This window comes from Danio rerio, chromosome 2 (genome assembly GCF_049306965.1).
Source record: "Danio rerio strain Tuebingen ecotype United States chromosome 2, GRCz12tu, whole genome shotgun sequence".
Taxonomy (NCBI): domain Eukaryota; kingdom Metazoa; phylum Chordata; class Actinopteri; order Cypriniformes; family Danionidae; genus Danio; species Danio rerio.
In genome coordinates this window covers 51,382,946-51,399,602 of record NC_133177.1, presented here as the reverse complement: position 1 = coordinate 51,399,602, position 16,657 = coordinate 51,382,946, and the positions used below count along the sequence as shown (strand labels likewise).

Here is a 16,657-nt window from a genome sequence, read left to right as displayed (position 1 = left end):
TTTAAATCTTTTTGGCTCGAGACTTCCGGTCTCATACACTTCCATTCATTTTCAGACGTTAAAAACTGCTTGTTACATTGGTTGATGTTGCAATTTGATATTTTCTTATTATATTATTCTACTTGGTCTGTATAGTCATGCAAACATCTGTTTGAAGAGCAAGTAGTTTGACCATTTTCTGCCGTTTATTATTCCTAGTCATTTCTCACATAGGCGACTGAATCAGAAGTTCTAAGACAATCGCGAAAACAGGCGCACTTCCGCATTTTAGAATAAGGTCAATACATAACACATAAAGTATTTAGATAAATATAAATATAAAACATATAGTTGTTTCTAGAATTGCAGACACATTCGGCTAAAAAAACCTATTTTAAAAAACTTTTATTAAAATGGTTTTATATATAGAGTTGAAGTCAGAATTATTCGCCCCCTTGTTTATTTTTTTCCCTCAATTTCTGTTTAATGTAGAGCAGATTTTTTCCCAACACATTTCTAAACATAATAGTTTTAATAACTCATTTCTAATAACTGATTTATTTTATTTTTGCCATGATGACGGTAAATAATATTTGACTAGATATTTTTCAAGACACTTCTGTACAGCTTAAAGTGACATTAAAAGGCTTCACTAGGTTCATTAGGTTAACTAGGCAGGTTAGGGTAATTAGGCAAGTTACTGTATAACGATGGTTTGTTCTGTAGATCAAAAACATATACTTAAAGGGGCTAATAATATTGACCTAAAAATGTTTTTTTATAAATTTAAAAGCTGCTTTTATTCTAGCCGAAATAAAACAAACAAGACTTTCTCCAGAAGAAAAAATATCCTCAGACATACTGTGAAAATTTCCTTGCTCTGTTAAACATCATTTGGGAAATATTTTAGAAAGAATTCAAAGGGGGCTAATAATTCTCACTACAACTGTGTATATATGTTTTCTCAAAGAAAAAAAAAGTATATTTGCATAGTTTAGGATATTTTCTCTTGTAAATATTAACTTAAAGATTTCCAAAATACATATTTTGTACCGTCTCTGCCTCCTGAATCACAGTTTTAAACATCATGAGATAATTTTCAAGTTTTCATCTTTTTTTGTGTTTACTCCGTTACAAAACATTTGCATGAAATGTCTTTTTTCTGTATTCAGTACAAAAAATAACGTGTCTGTCTCTACATTCTGGTTAACTCTATTAGAGCTGATTTAAAAAGACAACAATCTTTAAAGTGCTGATTGAAAAAGCATTTGACATGCTCCAAGTGATGTCACTTCCTCTGATACACAAATCTGGAAGACATTAAGGGATGTGAAAAATCATTAAAAGCAAAAAAAAAAACTTTAGGAAACGCCGATAGTAGATTGGGTGATGCCAACTCTGTTATTCTGATATTTCTGTGAATTTCTCATTTACTTTTTTAAAGCTATAATAACTTTTAGAATACGTTTTAGACGTGCCATGTGGTGTCTGGTTTGAGGTTAGCATCTTGAGCTAAAGCACAAAATGATGTAGAATGTCAACTGTTAGTGCTTTTAAAAAGTATAGCAACAACTAATAACAGAATCAAACATTTCCCCCAAAACATTGAAGCATTGCTTTACATTAATAATGAATTCAGAGTATTGCTAACTCAACATTTGTTTTATATCATTCTGTTTTAACAAAATGAATGGAAAATGCTTGAAATTTTCCTGCAGATCTGGAATATGACATAACTTGCGTATAATAACATAACTATATATATGTAAAACTATATATAGCCCACCTGAATTATTATCCCCAATTTCTGCTTAACAGAAAGATTTTTTTAACACATTTCTGAACATATTAGTTTTAATAACTCATTTCTAATAACTGCTTTATTTTATCTTTGCCATGATGACAGTAAATAATATTTGACTAGGCATTTTTCAAGATGCTAGTAATTTAGCTCAAAGTGACATTTAAAAGCTTAACTAGGTAAGTTAGGGTAACTAGTATACAGAACAAACCTTCGTTGTACAATAACTTGCTTATCGAAAAGCAAAAAACAGCTTAAAGGGGCTAATAATATTTTCCTTAAAATGGTTTTTAAAAAAATGTATAACTGCTGTTATTCTAGCCGAAATAAAACAATTAAGACTTTTTCCAGAAGAAAAAATATTATCAGACATACTGTGAAAATTTCCTTGCTCTGTTAAAGATCATTTGGGAAATAAAAAAAAATAGAAGAAAAAAAAAAAGATTACTTTTACTGCATATATCTTATATATTTGTGCATTGAGCGACACCTGTTGTTATTTACAGTCACAGAATCCCGAAGGAGCAGTGGTGGCTCCGTCTGCGGCCGCTAATGAAGATTCTGGCCAAATACAAAACCAGCTACGACGTGTCGGATTCAGGCCAGCTGGAGCACATCGTCCGGCTCCGAGCTAAAGACAGCTCCGCCATTTAACACCTCAAGATCAGAGGACTCGACCTGTAGAACACATAATCATATACGGTACATGCGAAGCAGTTGATGTTAGACATTCAGCCACAAAATATATTTATGTGTTGTGATTGACAGTCCATCGATTAGCTAATCATCCCTTTTAAATGAGGCCACGTGGTATCTTTTATGAATATGCAAGATTTCCCTATTTATTTTTATTCTACTTGAGCTTATTTTCAGAGATCTCTGAATGATTTTTGTGCTACTCACTGGCTTAAAGTAGCACAATTCCACTGTCTTATTTTATTTTCATTTTTTTACAGTCACTAGAACACATTTCTCAATACTTACTGTGGGTCACTTCATAAAGCATTTTGCACAGCGGTTTTACTGCATAGGGGTGTGCAATATTTATAGTCTATAATAAAAAGATAGCTAAAAACAGGGTACTCAGACCTTTTCCAGTTTCAAATTGAAGCACTTTTCCAGAAGTAAATGACATATGAGGGCGCTTCCTCATCAGATGCTGTTTATTTTAAACTTTATAAACTTACATCAGGCTATTATTATATATTAATTTAATCACTATTTAAAATGTTGAATTTATGAAACAATACATAATTGAATATGATTTAAATTAAAACAAAAACCAAGGTTTTTTTATTCCGGTTTGTTCAAAATGGCATTTATGAAAACAACAGAACTCAGTTCTAAAGCAGTTTCGAGCACTTTATCCAAAATCTGAGCACTTTTTAAACCTTACAAAAAAATATAGCTATTCAAATTCAATTGTTAAGTTTTTCCAGCACTTGTACAAACCCTTTTCCAATTTCACAGTATGTGATTTTGTTATTTGTAGAAGCAGATGAGGTTTAGAAATATTGCATATGCAAGTGTTGTTTTTTCAAATTCTGTTAAACTTTTATGTTTTAATAACCTTTTCGTTTGTTTCTCCAAGGAAAATCGAAAAAGCATTTGACAGAAATACTGATGCTTCCTTCTGAAGAAATCTGTTGGATCAAATCATGATTCAGTGATTCGATTGAACCATTTAAAGGGCACCTATGATGAAAATCATCTTTTGTAAGATGTTGGGACAGAATTGTGTGTAGGTATAGTGTGTCCAGTCATATTGGAGTGATAAAAGCACAAGTAAAAATGTTAAATTTTGACGTTAAAACAAGACCCAAATCCCAGTGAGATTGAGGCCCACCGCAACTTGACATAGAAGTGCAGTTTTCCCCGCCCACCAAATTGATTGACAGACGGCATGTTTCTATAATAACGCATACATGTCCACAGAACATTTTTTGCAAATAAACTGAGATTAAAATATCTGTTACAACTCTCTGTGTGTTTTACAAGTTAAAAACGTTTCTAAAACAGCATGTTTGTTATAAAGACAGTAAAATAGCTATCTAATTCTTAACCGCTATAATCTCCAAGGCCGCATGGTATCAGTAAACGCTAATATACTGTATGTGTGTACTGCAATAGGGCACTTGTGTGAGACTCATTATTTCAGAAGGGCTTAAGGCTGATTTATACTTCTGCGTCAAACACCGGCGTATGCTACGGCGCTGACGCATAGCCCTTCGCCGTGGCCGTCACTTACGTGCACCTCTCAAAAAATGTAACTACACGTCGCAACGACGCGTAGCGTAAGCTCTGTGATTGGTCGGCTTGGTAGCGCTGACAAGTCTGGGCGGGACCGAGAGCCGCGCGAATGGCGCGAGCGATTGTTTACAAGTGTGGAGTCCCGTGAAGGAGCTCCAGATGAAAAGTTTTGTTTTGTGTTTACCTCATAGTTAAAGTTGTTGCACGTCCGCCGGTTCCTGCCTCAAAATGAGCGAGTTTGAGCCACTTGTACATCCCGGAAGTGTACAGGAAACGCAAAACAGAAGCGAAGAAACTCGACACAGAGGAACATTTACACCTCACTGCCAACTAGCGTTTCGGAAGTGTTAATGCAGACCGACAGAGACAGCGCCCAGAAGTATAAATGCACAGCCACGCGCGTTGCCTGCGCCGTAGGTTACGATGGTCACTTGACGCAGAAGTATAAATCAGGCTTTAAATAAACTCCACCACAAATACATGACAAAAGCTTGGTATTTTTGACTAATGAGCTGTATTTCAGCTCCATCCGAGTCTGTCACTGACTGCTGTTTATCTGACTTAACGCATGATGAGAAGCAGAGACAAGCACGTGGGCACAGTGGGCGGGGAGAAGCAGCTCATTTGCATTTAAAGCCACAGGCTACAAAAACAGCTACACTGAACACAAAGCGAGCTCCAAATGAGCAGATTCTGGAGGCTATAATAATCTGCTGGGTGTTTTGAGCTGAAACTTTACAGACACATTCAGGAGACACCAAACCCATATCATACAAGTGAAAGGGGTAAAATAGGTGCCCTTTAAATGAATGATTCAATGAAATGTTTATTAAGACATGCACTTACTGCCACCTGCTGGTGATTTATGTATCTATGACAGGCCTGAATGATTCAACAGGCGACTCTTTAAAAAAAATTGAAGGATGTATTGAGAAATTGGTCCTAGCGATTGTTAAAACTCAAGCTAAGGTAGCGTCTGAAGAGTATTCAAGCTGCTATTCCGTGTTGTATGTTAATGCAGGCACTTTGTACCAAAGCAGATGTTGTGTTAATATGTGTGTGTGTGTGTGTTCATCACGATGTGCATGTGCTAACAATGCTGCATAAACTCCCTTTAGAATGTAAGCGGTGTGGCTTGTCATTTCATTCATTATGCAGTGCACACTGTAGTCAAATAGCAAAGCACATTAAAAGTAATAAATAACTGGATGAGTTATGCTTTTTTAAAATGAATTTAATATTCCAGTCTATGATCACATTTATTATAATTGTACACATCTCATAAATAACATTATGCTAGTTTATAAATCCAAAAAGAGAGCCATGAGTTTATAAAAGATGGAGTCCACCATGAACAGTGTAAACAAACGCTGCTTTACTGAAATAAACAAGTGAGCTCAGCACTATTTTCAATACTTCTGTTCATCATGAGGACTCCTGTACGGACCCAGAGTGATCTGTGCGTGATCCAGGAACATGTGCGTGGTTTTTATCATCCTAATAATGAGAAAAGATGGTAAAAATGTCTATTTGACCACCCATGAAGGGTCTTTTCTGATGCTTTCATTTTCTGGGCCTAAAATCGCCACTCCACAAGTCTGCTGACCGATACCTAGATACCTGTTTCAAGAAGAAGAAAATAAAACAAGTCAAGTCAATATCATTTAATGAGGCCTTTATTTTATAAGCGTATTACTTTGTTAAATTATAATATTGATTTTTATTAATAAACAGTTCATCCAAAACTGAACATTTACTCACTCCAGTTCAAAATCTCTGAGTTTTATTATTGTGTTGAACACTTGAGAAGATCTGAAGAAAGCTGAAAACTGGAACTATTAAAACTTATGCAAGTCAATTACAGGTTTCCAGCTTTCCTCACAATATCCTCCATTGTGTGCTTAAGTCAATCAGGTTTTAATTAAGAGAAGGGTGAGTAAATGATGACAGTATTTAGGGTTTTGGGTGAACTATCAGAACACAGCATTGGACATTCAGTTTGATTACCAGGGAACACATGATGAAATGTGCAAAATATAAAGATCAAGGTGTCTCCAAAATGCATGAAAATGTCTGTTTACCTGCCAGCGACATCAATGAGATTTCTTTCGGTCACAGCGAAGAGTCTCTCTCTGTGTGCTTGCTTCATCTCGTCTGTGATGCCGTTTAAAAAACGCCCCAAACCTGCAGAGCAATGAAGGCAGCCTTGTGAATCAGAACCCAAACACAAAATCTGTCAGCAAAGAGGTGCTGTTATGCCCCAAATTTCACATGTCCCTGGAATGTCCAAAGTTTCAGCTCAATAATAAGCTTTAAAGAAAAATTACTAACTGCTTTGGCAAAATGATTCACTGTTTGTAATGGCTGAAAACAGCACATGCTCAGGACACCTATTGATTAAAAATGTGTAAATGAAATAAAAACATTCAAAACAGGCATTAGAACTGGCCTCTTCAAATATAATGCCAACTTTAAACTGTAAGAAAAATGCACTTGGTTGTCTCATCTCGTATGGTGAAATATTAAGTGTCTGAATAATATGCACTCTTTTAAACATTTTCTAGGCTTAGATTTTGTTTGTTCCACTGTGGGCTCTGCTAAACATTAACTACTTTGATTTCATTTGCAAATGCCACTAAAACATCTACAAACTTGTAAAACTGATCTAAGATCAGGTAAAAATAATGAAATCTGTTCAGCGATCGACCATATGGCGGAGCGGTCTGAGTGAACCCACATGATTCATGTGGATTTAATAGTATTACCTATAATCAGGGCTTGACATTAACTTTTTTGATCACCGGCCACTGTGGCTAGTAGATTTCCAACATTACTAGCCACAATTTTGTTGTTGGAAAAATATATTTTATATGCATAAATTTGACTTTGTCATGCTAAAATTGCTTGATGTAGATTTTGCGTTTTGTCTACATGCCTCCTCATTTATTTCACTTTTTGTGTGTCGTGTATGAACTTGCTTAATGTGCATGAGATAATGGGTTGTGGTTTCATAGTGTCCTATTACAATTAGTTTTTATTTCACATGACTTTACAGAGCTCAAAATGAAGGATTTACTAAAGTTATCTCTGACCACACCAAACATAAAGAATTGTTTCTTAGCCACAAATTTTAAATGTCAAAACAAGCAAATTATAGCTGTATACTATACTTTTTATTTAACCAAATTTTTTTTTACAAAACCAAAAAACAATTCACATTTAAAAAAATATTATTGTCATGTATCTAAAACTAAGCACAGTAATCAATCCTGGTTAAAGGTCTGAGATCAGCAGTTAACTACAGATAAGCGGGGAGTTAATCTCCCGTTAAAGCAGTGTTATTATAAAAAAATGATGATTAAAACATTTTAACAAAAATAACAAAGCAAAAGAAAGCAGGTGAAAAAAACACCATATGTGATAATGAAAGGATGATCACACGCAAACGGTTAATGTTAGGCCAATTAATAATCTGTTCAATAAATGGTTAAAGCGAAGGCAACCGGTGCTGGAGCTCTTGAAAGCAGCAAGACTGTGGGTGAACGAGCATCACTTTTTGTGTAGTCTATTCGAAAGAGAACCGATCACACCAGTTGCGTTTCCAGGCACGGTTGCTTCATGCACGGAAACAGGAGCGCGCATGCGTTTAAAACAGTCGCATGTTGCAAACAGATCACATCACCTGTACGCGTGAGTGATCATCTTCTCATTTAGTATTTATGTACTTTCTTTTGCTCACACCAACAAAATTATTTTCAGTCGTGCTGCTTCTTGATTCTATGGCATTTGCATGAATATTGGGCCATCCTTATTTTCGAACTCCGCATTTAACCAGCCAGCCGAAGTGGCTAGTGGTGGTGTCTGTCTAATCCATCACAGCTGAACTCTACCCACATTTGGCAGATTGGTGAGTGTTAATGTCAAGCACTGCCTGATGCTATGGAGTTTTTGAATATTACTCAGACAGCCGCCCCAGCGGAGAAACACTGAATTCAAAACTTTTCTAAAAATTACGTGACCTTGACAATCTGACACATGCTCCAAACCGATGATTTGTATCATAACAAAAGATTGGTGAATGTTTTTAAATTTTCCCAAAGCAGTGGTTCGAAAACAGCCGTTACTACAAGATACTGCACTATTATACTATGCTGTAGCACTTTGGGTTTTAGAAAAGAGCATTTCAAATAAAATGTACTATTATTATTATTAGTATTAGTTAAAAATGAATCCATCTTGCAAACATCAAAACATCTGTTTCCATGTGTGTCTCTTTAATGAAAGTTCACCTAAAACTGAAAATACTGTCATTACTCGCCCATCACATGTCACAAACCAATACGAGTTTCTTTCTTCTGTTAAACCCTAAAGAAGATGTTTTGAAGAAAGCCAAAAACCTGTAACCATTGACCCCCATAGTATTTGTTTTTACTATTATGGATGTGAAAGGTTTTTAGCTTTCTTCGAAATATCTTCTTTAGGGTTTAACAGAAGAAAGGAGCTCATTAGCAAATAGTGAGTAAATTTAAGTTTTGGGGTGAACTATCCCTTTAAACGCAAATGAGCTTCTGCTCAAGCACAAACCGCAACATTATGCACTCAAGCAGGGTGAACAAGGGTAAAAAGCACAGTAGGATGTCATTTAAGCATCTACATAAATCATTCATTCATTCATTTTCTTGTCGGCTTAGTCTCTTTATTAATCCGGGGTCGCCACAGCGGAATGAACCGCCAACTTATCCAGCAAGTTTTTACGCAGCGGATGCCCTTCCAGCCACAACCCATCTCTGCGAAATATTCACACACACACACACACTCATACACTACGGACAATTTAGCCTACCCTATTCACTTGTTCCGCATGTTTTTGGACTATGGGGGAAACCGGAGCACCTGGAGGAAACCCACGCAAACGCAGGGAGAACATGCAAACTCCACACAGAAACGACAACTGAGCAGAGGCTTGAACCAGCTACCCAGCGACCTTTTCGCTGTGAGGCGAACGTGCTACCCACTGCGCCACTGCATCGCCCATCCACATAAACATTTTGATTTTTTTTTAAACATTACTCCAGATTAGGGATGGCTGACGAGAAAACTGATGTTTTGACACAGCGCAAGTGTTTCAAAATACTGCACCGAAGCCTGATCTGAAACACCCAGGTTACGTGATGAAAGTGTTTCGAAACACCAGGTCACGTGACTAAAGCAATTCAAAGCATCAATCATTTTAGAAGTGTTTCACGACCTGACAAATCTGCGTTTGACTGACAGGGTTAGACATAAACCCCCATCTATAGTCTAGTGGACTGTTTGAGTGCACTGAGTAACTGTTGCAAATGTCCCAAGTTCGAATCCCGACTTGCACATAGACTCTGAAATTCTGATTTATTTATTAATGCTACTTTTTAATGACCAAAACAAAACAGATTTATTCAAAAAGTGTTCATTGGGATGTCAGACCCATGTTAAAACAAAACACGTTACAAGAACAGAGCATTTAAAAACTAGCATCTACAGCTGTATCACCCTGGGTTCGAACCCATTATCTCTGAATGCTAGTCATGAACTCTCAGCGCTCCCCTAAATCACTTAAAAACCTCAACTCTACAACGTGGGGTTTAATACCTCAATTTGCGTAACTGTTTCTTTACTGAAGCTGTTACAGTGCAATACATAAAATGACCTCTAGGTGTCACTGTAGAGACGGGTTTCAAAACGTTTCGAAGCTTCGACACATTTGCTTTGAATGTTTCAGTGTTTCATGAAGCCTCGCTTTGCCCACCACTACTCCAGATGTGCTTATAAAGACTGACCTTTATCTGAAGGAGCAACAGGAGCGTCGACAGCAGAGAAAACCGAGAGCTTGGCCTCATCGATGTCCTGCTGGGTGAATTTCCCCGCTCGCGCCCACTCCACTCCACCACGAAAAGCAGACAGCGTCTGGGTGGAATTTGGGTCTCTTTCAAATAAAAAATAAAACATGTTGAACTTGACATATAAAAAATTAATGTGCATCTCACAAGCTTTCATTCATTAGTACCTGTAGGAATAAAAGGAGAACAGGCCGCCTCCCCCCATTCTAGCTCCGCCCCCATAAGCTCCACCCTTTTCTCTGATCTCTCCATGGAGGAACTTGGCGGTCATCATCCTTCCTAAAATACACAGACTAAGAGACACAGATGACAAACTGAAGGGGAGTAGAGACAATATGCTTCTATTAAAATAAAAATACTTTTTAATAGTTTTTTTAATTGCGCTAATGCTGTGTTCACACCAGACGCGGCAAGCAAGGATAAATCACGATATTTGCACGTAAATAGACATGAGAACATTTTGAATGTACTTGCTTCATTTGCGCGTCAAATTCACTTCCCAACAGACGTGGATTCCCGCCATGGGCGGGGATTCTGTCAGCCCAGTGACTCTAGCTTTGTTGCTAAATGACTAAAGTGGATTTTATTTAGAGAATAGCTGCGTTTATCTGCTTTATAAAAGCTGAAAAAGAGCATCCACTTGTTTGAAATTGTGTCCGAGTCCACTAGATCCTTCCAGAGGTGCACCCAGCTCTGTGTGTTCATAAACTCCTCCAGAAACTTTACCTGGAGCTGAGCCCAGTTTGATGAGCTGTTGTCGGTGTTGGCAGAAGGATTTTCCCCTGGGACACCAACAACAGGGGGTATGTCATAATCACGGCCCTAAAATGTCTGCTTAAGTTCAGATTTTTGAACTCAATCGATACGCGCGTCAACAGTGCAAAACACTCAACTAGCGCCACTTTATTAGCCCCAATCATGTCATATTGCGCCGCAGGATGTCTATTCGCGTCTTTGCATTGACTTTACATGTAAATCACTCGCGCTTGATGCTTCTTCCATGTCAGTTGTGAACGCAGCATAATGGTTTAGAGCAATAAATACAATAAAAAAATTAAATCATAGCCCCAATATATGCACCATAAAGTAGCAAAAAAAAGGACTTGAAATTAAGATTTGTGGACATCCATGTAAGTAATTTAATTCTGTGATTTTATACAAATAAAAACAATGTAAAATATAACAATAGAAGTGTTTATATTTTTATATAAAATATTATTAAAAACTTTAGTACAAATACTACTTATAATAATTAATAGTATGATAACAATAATAAAAACAAGATTATTATTCAACTTTAATGTTATAACTACTAATAGTGTCTATTTTGAGAAAACATTTTATAGCTATAATAACAATAATTATTATTATTATAGTAATTTATTAAACATAAAATGTTTTTTGGCCAAATTGTGCAGTACTTTCAAACTTTTTTTTCCAAGAGTGTGTTTGCTGTACCTTGCATAATCAGCATGTGTGAACGGAACCGTCCGCACACACTCACTGACAAAGTTCACATTGAAGGGAAGCTGGAAATACGTTTTCATCTGACAGGGTTTAAAATGAGCCTCCTGACAGGACGGAAGAGGAGATGAGTAAGAATGCTGCAGATGGAGGAAATCTGAATGTTTCTGTGATGTTTCATGTAATGTATTGTAGTGTATAAATGTACTCACTGAGATGAGTTTACGAGTCGCTGCTGCTCCAGCTTCAGGACCTAAAGCTCTCTATGAGGATAAAACAGACGGTTCTTATTCATCTAAATACAATAAACAGAATTTTAGTAGATGTTAATTTGACTTATCTATGCGCATTATACACTTTCATTTTTTTAAAAGTTTCATATACAGTGGAGATACAAAATAACAACTAATTAAATAAAAACTTCACAAATGCTTGTTTTTTCACCAGAAATAATGCAATATTTCTTTAAAGACTGGAGGAATTTTAGTTGCATGTATGCTTAGCTATCTGAGGGTTTAAAATGAAAGAGAAAACTGCAGTTTAGATAAACAAATTTATTTCCTGTTTTGATTGACTGAAACCAAGATCAATTTACAAAGTCAATTAAAACTAGACATCAAACAGGATTTTATCTTAATTAAAGATTGCTCTTTCATTTTAAAACTCAATATCAATCTCAAACTATATTTAAACGATCTTCATCTTAAAAATACATAACGTTAATAAAACGCAGAGTTTGGTTTCTGACCTCTACAACGGATGGTCTGACAGGTTTGCGCTCCTTCCTGTTTCCTGCTATATTCCCAATAAAGCGCTCCACCTCTGCTGCTACATCAGGCATCTTCTGCGGTGTGGCGTTCAGAGCACACCTGAAACAGAAACGTTAAATTAAGCATTCATTTTTACTTAACAAACTAATCAATAAAATATATAATAAATTAATATTTTAAATAAAGAGTATTATTAATAATATTTTTGTATTATTAATTCATTCATAAATAACAATACATTAATTTCTTTAGACCTATTTCTAATTAATAATTATATAAATTAGCACATTTTTAAATTATTAAGTGCCTAAATACCTTATTAATATATTTAAACAATAATATTATAATATAATAATAATATAATAATATCGTGTCTAAATAAAATGAAGTATTAATTATCAGTTAAAGTGTGAATTAATTAATAATAAAGCATATTATTTTACACTTCATCCACAGTGATGTTTACCTCATGTTCTCAGGATTGAACAAGTGTCTCTTTATGCGGGGAAGCTTCCTCAAAACTGACGTCAGGTCAGTCATCTCAGCTATTCTTTTCATAAACTTGACCTGAAATTAAAACGGTGTAACTTTATGAAGCCGTGTATTGTTATCCATCTCCTAAAAACCACCTGGAGCAGGACACTGACCTGGTCTATCCCGCTGAAGCTCTCCTGCAGGTCTGCTGTGGGCGTGAGCGATCGAGCTGCTCGTGTCATTGCGTACATGTGACCAGAGTAAGAGATGCCATTGGACAGTTCCTGAGCTGACATCATCACCAGCACACGCAGACGCTCCTCGTCATCAAAACGAGGACTGAAGATTCACACAGACACACAAATGCAGCATCAGATCAAAGTGATTTATGCACTTAAGTGAATAGACTGAAAATCATAACTTTTTTTTGATTCCATTATTTTGAAAAACAAAATAACATGTATTGTACAGACTTGTATCTTTCGTAAATAAAAAAAAAAAAAAATCTTATTTGATGCAGTTTATTTAGGAATGAATACACTCAGTGGCCACTTTATTAGGTACACCTTTCCAACTGCTCGTTAGTGAAAATTTTCTAATCAGCCTATCACATGGCAGCAACTCAATGCATTTAGGCATGTAGACATGGTCAAGACGATCTGCTGCAGTTCAAACCGAGCATCAGAATAGGGAAGAAAGGTGATTTAAGTGTCTTTGAATGTGGCATGGTTGTTGGTGCCAGACGGGCTGGTTGAGAATTTCAGAAACTGCTGATCTACTGGGATTTTCACGCACAACCATCTCTAGGGTTTACAGAGAATGGTCCGAAAAAAAGAAAATATCTAGTGAGAAGCAGTTCAGTGGGCGCAAATGTCTTGTTGATGTCAGAGGAGAATGGCCAGACTGGTTTGAGCTGATAGAAAGGCAACAGTAACTCAAATAACTACTAATTACAACCAGAGATGCAGAAGAGCATCTATCAACAAACAACACGTCCAGTCTTGAGACGGATGGGATACAACAGCAGAAGACCACTCTGAGTGCTACTCCGGTCAGCTAAGAAAAGGAAACTGAGGCTACAATTGGCACAGGCTCACCATCATTGGACAATAGAGGATTGGAAAAACATTGCCTGGTGTGATGAGTCTCGATTTCTGCTGCGACATTCGGATGGTAGGGTCAGAATTTGGCGTCAACAACATGAAAGCATGGATCCATCCTGCCTTGTATTAACGATTCAGGCTGCTGGTGGTGTAATGGTGTGGGGGATATTTTCTTGGTACACTTTGGGCCCATTAGTACCAATTGAGCATTAAGTCAATGCCACAGCCTACCACAGAGTATTGTTGCTGACCATTTGGGAAAGAAATGTGTGGTTATCCCTTTATGACCACAGCATACCCATCTTCTGATGGTTACTTCCAGCAGGATGACGGACCATGTCATAAAGCTGGAATAACCTCAGACTGGTTTCTTGAACATGACCATGAGTACATTGTACTCAAACGGTCTCCACAATCACCAGATCTCAATCCAATAGAGCACCTTTGGGATGTGGTGGAACGGGAGATTCACATCATGGATGTGCAGCCACAAATCCGCAGCAACTGCATGATGCTATAATGTCAATATGGACCAAAATCTCTGAGGAATATTTCCAGTACCTTGTTTGAATCTATGCCACAAAGGATTAAGGCAGTTCTGAAGGCAAAAAGGATCCAACCCGGTACTAGTACGGTGTGCCTAATAAAGTGGCCGGTGAGTGTATGTAGATTATTTTGAATGATTTTTATTAGTATATTGATTAAAAAAAAAATGATTCTTTTTAAATAAACTTGTTTAAATAATTCACTTAATTAATGTGTTACTGAATGATTCAGGCTTTTCAAACAGTTTTTATAAATGAACAATTTAATGACTTTCTCAAACTCTTCAGCAGATACCCAAATCAAAGGCTAACCTGTTGAATAGGTCGCTCCACAGCTGAAACATGTCTGGCAGATTCCTCTCCAGACAGGAAGATGACAGGATAATACCCTAAAAATGTAAACACAGACATAATCACACACACTCTCTCTCCAATGCAAGCAATACAAGCTCAAAAGTAAGCCAGAAAATTCACCTAAACAATCTGCAGCTTTAACAATTTTTTTGGCTATCTCTGTCTAGTTGGGTATACAAACAGCCTCATATTAATGCAAATTCTAAGGGTGTAACGGTACATATATTCATACTGAACCATCAAGGTAGGGGGGGGGGGGGTCTCGGTTCGGGTCATGCACTCCGATGACAAATACAGTCCGTGCAGACATGCATTCAATGGAATTAGACAAAAAAAATTAAAAATGACAGAGGTGAAGAAGCCATTCACAAAAAATAATGTTTGAGCTTTCAGCAGAGAAATTTAAATTACACTAAACTGAACTGAACTCTGAAAACTGCACTGACGCGATTTAATTTACTAGAACTTCTACATTGATCTACATTGTAAAAGCGTTATAGAAATAAACATGAATTAACAAAAAAAAAAAAAAAAACATGTTTTTGAGACTGGAAATGCAAAACGGTACAGAAGCTCACAACACTCGTTCTGAATCCGAGTTCTTCTGATTGGTCCACTGCTGCGAAACTGACATTATTGGTTGCTGCTGTGTGTAAAAGTATTATCTTTAAGAATTGTTTTATCTTTACACTGCGTTAAAAAAACGTGCTGCTCATGTGTGAGGTGCTGCAAAACATGTTAGTGCATAATGGTGATGCACATCCATCAACAGCGTTCAAATAGAATAATAAAAATACACGATTCTGTCTTGTCTCGTGTGCATGCAAGTCCCTTCTATACACAAACACACACACACACAAACACACACGCGCACGCACGCACGCGCAAGACTGAACAGCTGTTGTTCAATGCGTTGTCTGTAACGGATGGCAACAATGCTTGTATTTCCATTTAAAGAGCTTTCAGTTTTGAAATCGAGCTTAAACTTTGAAAGTTTAATACACAGTCTGATAATTATAAAGTTTTATTTTTCATTATTGTATTTTTTTAACTTTTGCATCACTTTTCATGCTTTTCAGTTCTGTAGCTGATTGTAACAATACATTAGGCCTGTCATGATATCAACGTTGTTGTTGTACAATATATTGCACCAGAATATATTACGATAAACAGGTAATGTCCTCGAGCAGAGATTCGAACTCAGGACACCCAGAAGTGCTACCTCACCATATGTCAGCGCAATAGCCTAGAGGTTAGCGTGCCAATATTTTAAGACCAATTTTAATGCCATTTATCATACAGTATAATCCCAGAACGACAATAAAATAGCATCACAATGCAAGTTCACTCCTCCAAAGAACACATCATATTTTATTCTTAATAAGGGTGTCACAATCCTCCAAATCCTCGATTTGATTACATTTTCGATTCTAAAGTCACGATTCGATTCTATTTTCGATAATAAATAATTAATTAAATAATAACGAATTAATTATTTGTAGCCTACCGTTTAAACTACCTGACCTGAAACAAATCATACAGTAAATGAATAAAGGTAAGTTACACATAATTACCACCTGTCAATCACTTTTTTTTTGCGGGACTCGTGAATAGGCAGTAATCTGTGTTGTTATTATGGCGTCGGTAAAAAAGGTGCACAACCAACAGGAACCAGCCAACAGTATGTGAGGTGTTCGCTAAAATGACTAAGTACTTGTGTGAAAGTAAAAGATGGAAGCAGTCTACTGACCTGCTGACTGCCTTGACCCGCTGTCTCGAGCGCATGACAATATGTGTGCGTCTGTATCTGTGTGTGAATGAGTGTGTGTGGTCACGTGATGTGCGTTTTCAGCGGTAGTGGGGAAAGAGGGCTGCTCAGAAATGCTACACGCCAGTGTGGATGTGGATCGTTGTCGTTCTAAAATGCCATTTAAAAACAAAGACATATTAGTGTAAACAGGGCCTGAGTGTGTATTTTTCACGAGCGTATTTGCAACGGGTGCGGGGCGGAGCACCCATCGTCTATCATCCCAACCGTAAT

The 16,657-nt window shown here is 36.8% G+C and overlaps 2 protein-coding genes across 7 annotated transcripts in view; one reads left to right on the top strand and one right to left on the bottom strand.

Moving 5' to 3' along the window:
- Positions 1-5,155, top strand: part of pfkpb (phosphofructokinase, platelet b) — a 52,083-nt gene extending 46,928 nt beyond the window's left edge. For all 6 annotated transcript variants that reach the window (XM_073930215.1, XM_073930214.1, XM_068218050.2 and 3 more), the window contains one exon: positions 2,287-5,155. In XM_073930215.1, the coding sequence (XP_073786316.1) occupies positions 2,287-2,434 (148 nt within the window). In that variant the 3' untranslated portion in view covers positions 2,435-5,155. The remainder of the gene's footprint in view (positions 1-2,286) is intronic.
- Positions 5,156-5,388: 233 nt separating this feature from the next.
- The window catches only part of pitrm1 (pitrilysin metallopeptidase 1), a 31,871-nt gene continuing 20,602 nt past the window's right edge, over positions 5,389-16,657 (bottom strand). The window contains 10 exon segments of the mRNA NM_213487.1: positions 5,389-5,650; positions 6,112-6,214; positions 9,847-9,992; positions 10,074-10,199; positions 11,365-11,477; positions 11,583-11,633; positions 12,119-12,239; positions 12,607-12,707; positions 12,788-12,953; positions 14,575-14,651. Of these exon segments, the coding sequence (NP_998652.1) occupies positions 5,557-5,650; positions 6,112-6,214; positions 9,847-9,992; positions 10,074-10,199; positions 11,365-11,477; positions 11,583-11,633; positions 12,119-12,239; positions 12,607-12,707; positions 12,788-12,953; positions 14,575-14,651 (1,098 nt within the window). The 3' untranslated portion in view covers positions 5,389-5,556.